The sequence below is a fragment of the Coloeus monedula genome (genome assembly GCF_965178545.1).
Source record: "Coloeus monedula genome assembly, chromosome: 13".
Taxonomy (NCBI): Eukaryota; Metazoa; Chordata; class Aves; order Passeriformes; family Corvidae; genus Coloeus; species Coloeus monedula.
The window spans coordinates 8,780,964-8,786,963 of NC_138793.1; the positions used below are offsets into that span (position 1 = coordinate 8,780,964).

The 6,000-nt window shown below is 39.6% G+C and overlaps 1 protein-coding gene across 1 annotated transcript in view; it reads left to right on the forward strand.

Annotated features, from left to right (window-relative positions):
• NKD1 (NKD inhibitor of WNT signaling pathway 1) overlaps nt 1-4,475 on the forward strand; it is a gene marked incomplete at its 5' end in the record, with an annotated part of 104,986 nt that extends 100,511 nt beyond the window's left edge. The window contains 2 exons of the mRNA XM_082289901.1: nt 2,900-3,030; nt 3,776-4,475. Coding sequence (XP_082146027.1) covers nt 2,900-3,030; nt 3,776-4,350 — 706 coding nt within the window. The 3' untranslated portion in view covers nt 4,351-4,475. The remainder of the gene's footprint in view (nt 1-2,899; nt 3,031-3,775) is intronic.
• Between the last annotated feature and the right edge of the window lie 1,525 nt (nt 4,476-6,000).

Consider the following 6,000-nt stretch of genomic DNA (forward strand, 5'->3'; position numbering starts at 1 on the left):
TCTATGAACTGAAGAATACTCTGTGGTTTTACTTGCTGGCCTAGATGTGGTGTGCAGATTCCCTCTGCCCATTAGCAAAGTTTTGCCCTGTGTGAATTCAATGGACTGTTTTTGTTTGATAATCTAGTGCAAAAATCCCCTTTCAGTTTGAAGTCCCTCTCTTATCCACCTTAAAGTTCAGGCTCTGCAAATGTAGTGTTTTTATGAACAGCATGCACTTCCAGTTAAATCCACAGTCATAGACGCATCAAATGTTGGGACAAAATGTTTATCCTTCTCCTCCCTTTGGTGAGTGACTTCATAGAACAAATCTGTATCTTGAGCTGAGTAGATCAGCATCAGTTTTTGTTGCATCCCACTAAAAAATGTAGACAGGATGAAGAGAGTGCTGTTCACACTGTGTGTTTCAGGGATGTTTGTGCACTCTGGCCAAGCTGACAGCCTTCAGGAAAGCTCAGATCAGAATCTCGTGATATTAATGCAGTTGCTTTCTCTTTGAAAGCAGCAATGAGGACTTGTGAGAAGTGCACACATCTCACATGTTCAGTCACTTAGGAATTCTAGGCAAGATGTGATTCGTATTCAAGATAAAATGGATAGAAATGTTTTTACCCTGAAGGCTGGGAGATAGATGGGTTAGATTTTTCATTTGCTGGAAGCTACAGGCAGGAGTTTTCACCTGTAGGGCTAATATGAGTATCAAGATAAGTAGCTAGATTCATGGCTAGATAGCCTGGTTCTCCCTGGCTGACTTAAACCCTGTGTTCTCAGTGAGTGGGGCTTTCAGGAGATGTCCCTGCATTTTTCTGCCCTGTGCTCTGTCAGTGCTCTACTCCCCTTTCCTGCTATATTGCTGTGTGCTTCGTGCCATCAGGATGACACATCAGCCTGGGAATTTTAGAAAGGACTTCCATACACTCCACAAACACTTCAGCAGATGCCATTTTTATTAAAACCAAAACTAAACCAAGCCCAAACCCAGTAACAACACTGTATTTTTACACAGTCCTTGAGGCATGGTTGATGCCTGCCTCTGTCTTCCCATGTGTTTGCAGGACAGCATTGTGGGGCTGCATGCCAGACAGTTCAGCTCTCAGAAGTACTTAAAGTTCTCTTTGACAGTGGAGCACATCTCTCATCAGTGTATAATTGCTTCACTGTGTATATTTGCATGAATATTCTTGAACGTCATCTTGCATGTAAGAAAGTTATTAGAATGTAGGGCTGTGGCAGTACTGGCATCATTTTTGTTCTCTGTCTTGATGAGAGATTGAATTTATTACAGTAACAAAATAACAGGTTCCCTGTTAACTTCATTTCCAACAGACAGTGCTCTATACAGTGTTGCTTAATTGTGTTGGATTAAATTCAATGATATTTCTTCCTTGGTTAACTGTGCATTGTCTCCAGCACATGTGTGCAAGTCCCAGTGGTTTCTGAAGGTGATTCATGCCTGGCAACTGCAGTTAGGCGAGTTCTAGCCCTAGAGATCTTTTATGTTGACATGGTAAAGTGTAACAACCTGTAAAGGTGCGTCTGAGATAGGAAAGGTACTGTGCGGGCAAGGTATCCCAAAAAAAAAGAATATCTGGACATTCCCCTTTTTTTTTTTTTTTTTTTTTTTTTTTTTTGAGAGTACCCCATGTCACTTCTGGATTTCAAAGCTGACTCAGAGTCTTTAAACCTTACCTGCTTTCCAGACAAACTCTCCTCCATTCAGGAGACTCTACCTCTATCAAAGTAGAGCAAAAATGATCTTCCAGGTAGGTCAAGTCTTGTGACTTTTGTCAGAGGAACTTCAGACCTGTGTCTGACAGAGACACAAGGGGACTCAGTTCTGTAATGTCCCTGAACAGTACAAGCTAGACCAGGAAAGCCATTTGTGCCAAAGCTCGATGGGATCAGCAGCCTCTGGAAACTTGGAAATGTGTTAATAGACTAAAAGCAGAGTATTGGGCACCATACAGTACAGATCCCATATTTAGCAACTGGTGTAGCATACAAGGCCAAATTCTGGTGTTAAGTTGACATCAGTGCACTTGCACAGAGAAATAGAAAAGCCAGTCTCGTGGTCTTGGAGACTGAACTGTCTGAATGTCAGGCAGCAACTTAATCAAGAGTTTTCTGCTTATCCTGCTTGTTATATTGAAAATATTGTTCATATTTGCAGACTTCCATTTAAATTGCTGAATTAAATTGTTTGGCATTATGGGCTACAATACTGTAAACTTCTGCCTGATTTTTTTCTGCCTCATAAATGAATGGTATTTCAGATATTTATTCTCAGGAAATAGTTCTGCTATAAATAAAATTGCAAAGCTGAGCAGGAAAAGGAGTAGAGATTCTAAAGCCAGCATCTGATCTGACCTTATTAATTATATTTTGGAAAGCAGCAGTTACCTCTGATTGTCCTACAAACACCTTCTCTTCCCAGGCTCTCTCTAGTTACTACACCTGTGCTGTTGCCTGTCTGTCTGAAGCAGGAACACATGAACATTTATCTGGATTACCCCAGCACTTCCCCACAGTGGTGGGAATGGTTGTGAATCAAACAGCAGATTTTCATTGGCCTGTCCAAATTGGAGAATCAGTTGAATGATTTGGCCCTAAGACAGAAAGTTATAAATGCTAGGAGTGGTTTTATTTGCTTTTGCACGTGTGATGCAATTTGAAAGCCTCCTTTGCTTTGTAACGCTGTGGTTGATTTATGTGATGAGAAGGAACAGTCAGTTCAGGCCTATCGACTTAGCAAATCTGGTCATCCAGAATTTCAAGCATTTGTTGTTTCTTTGTGAGCAGCTCCTGTCACTTCAAAGGGTCCATTAGTTGTTGGTTTGCAGATGGTGATAACAACTTTAAAGAAGTTGTGCTGAATTGTGATTTTGCTTCCTGCTGACAGATACCACCAGAGTGAGAACAATCCAGAGCAAAGTGGGTGCTATCGTCATTGTGTTGATGAGAACATTGAAAGGAGAAACCACTATTTGGATCTTGCAGGAATAGAGAACTACACATCAAAGTTTGGGCCAGGTAATTTATGTTGTAACATCATAATCTTTTCTTTCTTCAGTTTCACGTTCCGTATCAGGGACAGTGAATTGTGAAGCTGTGTGATTTGCGTGTAGTGACTTAGGAATAGGACTGTGAGTACTGCAAGATAATTACTGGTGAAGGTGGCATCACAACAGAGTGGCTAATGTGCTGCAAGGCTGCTTTGATGTACTTGTTTGTGTAGCTAAACTTGGAGCTGAGCCTAGGAGAACAATCTTTACATCTAAATTATTAAGTTTAGTCTACGGGTGAGGCAAGGACTGCCTTTTGGATGTTGGAGCTTGTTCCCAAGATGATACCAGCATATATTTTATACTCACTACTGACCCAAAAATAGGAGAATGTGTGTTCGTACCTGGAATTTTGGATTCAGTCCCTGAATTAAAGAGATTTGGATTTCCTTTATTTCCCTGCCCTCTGCCAGGATTTTACTATTCCCCTCACAGTTAATTTGATGACCAAGAGTTGGGAACATAAAGATTTTTATACATACACACACACGCTCACACATGCACACATTCACTCTTCTCTAGGTATGTATTCGTATTTGTGTGTGTATTATTTACTGGCCAGAATTATTAAATGTAATTAAACTAGACAGCTATAATTTCATTCACTTCCTTAGGAAAAATTTGTTCTGCCGATAATGCTATCCCTGCCAACTGCATGCTACTAATTAAAACTTTGAAATACTAGATGACTAACTCAGCTCGTTATTTCCTAGGATCTCCTCCAGCAGCTCAAAAACATGACCCACCAGGCAGAATTGTGAATCAAACTAGATCCCGTTCTCATGAGCCTGAAACCTTCCATGTTCACCATAGGAAATCTCAAGTGGTGGATCCAAACCACATCAATCTGGCTGAAAGTTCATATGCCAAGATTGCAGAAATCCAACAGAGGCTCCGGAACCAGGACTCAAACAAGCACTTTGTGAGGTCTCCCAAAGCCCAGGGTAAAAATGTCGCCCCTGTGCATCCTGGAAGGGCAGTTAGAAATAAACCTTTTCAAGGGGTGTCCTTGCCCATGGCTTCCCCAAGTGCACGGGTGGGCCAGAACCTCCCGTACCTTCCCTTGCAATCCCAACAGATCCACAAGAAGCATAAGCAGAGGGCAAAGGAGAATCACCAAATGTGCAAAACCTTCCAGTCTCCAGGGACAGTTGTAGAAAAGGAACATGTGAGAGACCTGCCCACAGTCATTTTATATGAAGGCCAAGTGGGACAAATGATACAAAGACATGAGCACCACCACCACCACGAGCACCACCACCACTACCACCACTTCTACCAGACATAGAAGAGATCCCACCAACATCCTCCAAGAATCATCCCAAATGAAGGAAATGCGTTCTTGTGATACCAGAACTAAGGCATTACTATGATTAATATGATCATTACTCTATTAATATTCAGCTAGCATATATTTTAGAGGTTATATGGAACTCTTGAAACTCACCCTATTTATATGTTGTGGAACCGCATAGCTTACTCAAACACCTTGTGGATTTTTTTTTTTTAAGTGGCTTGTAAAACAGCAAACAGCCATAGCTTTTTGAGCTGTGATTTAATACAGGTCGTCAACGCACTTCTGTAAAAGTACTACTTCCATTGTACTCAGAAAGATACTTCAAACAGTCTTGCAGACATCTAGCTTTCCACTCTGCTGTACGTCGGCTGATCGCACACAAGCCTTTCATCAGGGGAGCAATGTTCGAAGGGTTGGACTCCAGAGATACTCAGATAATGGAAAATACAAACAGCTGCTACCTCTAGTATTATTCAGATTTTATTTTCTTTTTATTGATTGTAATGTGCTACAGGGGGGAAATTTAATATACTGTGTTCATGTAGCCTGTTTGTGTTCACATCCTTTCAAATCATCTTAATTACAAGGAAATATTAGCTAAACTTGTCAACAGGGCTACATTTGTACAACTTACACTTTATTTTCTTGGAGATTCTTCACTGACACAAGTACAGTCTGTTATATACTGGGTAATATTTAAATATACTTCTTTTATTTTTGGTTTTTCTCTTGCTTATTCTCCACTCTGTTTGGGGTAACCATTTGAAAAGAGGAGGATGTGAAATGGGGTTTTCCAAAGCATCACTAGATTTTAGTGCTTGGGCCATAACTATCATTCATGGGGGTTTGAGAAGGAGAGGGGTTCATGGAGGGGCGGGGGGGGGGGGGATTTGTTTTGTTTAAATCCACAGTTCTTTGTTTTGAGAAAGAATTGAGGAAAATATACTTTCTCACTTTAAATGTTGGCAAATATATATAAAATATAAATATAAATATATATATATAAATATGCGCACTCTCAGGTACATTTTGTTGTGTTTTAGAAATCTGTGGTTTGAATATTAACATTATATTTGTTTTTTCCACAACAGTGATTTTTTAGAAACATATGCCATGGCATTTTCCTGGTGCCTCTGATTTAAATTTCCCAAGCACCTATCAATTTGTGCTTCTCCTGTTTTAGAGACGTGTATAAAAAATATCATTCACAATCATTCTGGATTCTTCTACTTTTTCCATATCAAAGGGCTTCCATTCCATGAAGGAGAATCAGACCACACTCACAAGACCTTAATGGCTGCTGAGAAATTTGAAGGTCAAAAGAAAATTGGAAAAGTGAAAAAAAAAAAAAAAAAAAAAGAAAAAGAAAAAAAAAAGAAGGGTTAGTACATTCACATTTTGCTTTCTGTGGAGCCCAGATTTATAATAGATTCAGTTGGGGTTTGTACAGATCACCATTTTGCAGGTAGAAAGTGACTGGAAAACACCAACATTTCTTTTGGAACATGAAAGTAGAGAACTCCTACATCAAAACATAAATGTTCTATAAATGTATTTGCTTTTGGTTTTAATTATTTTTAATGTTGTGGTATTTTGTCAATAGTATATATTGTAAAATGTAACTATCCGACGTTGTTATAA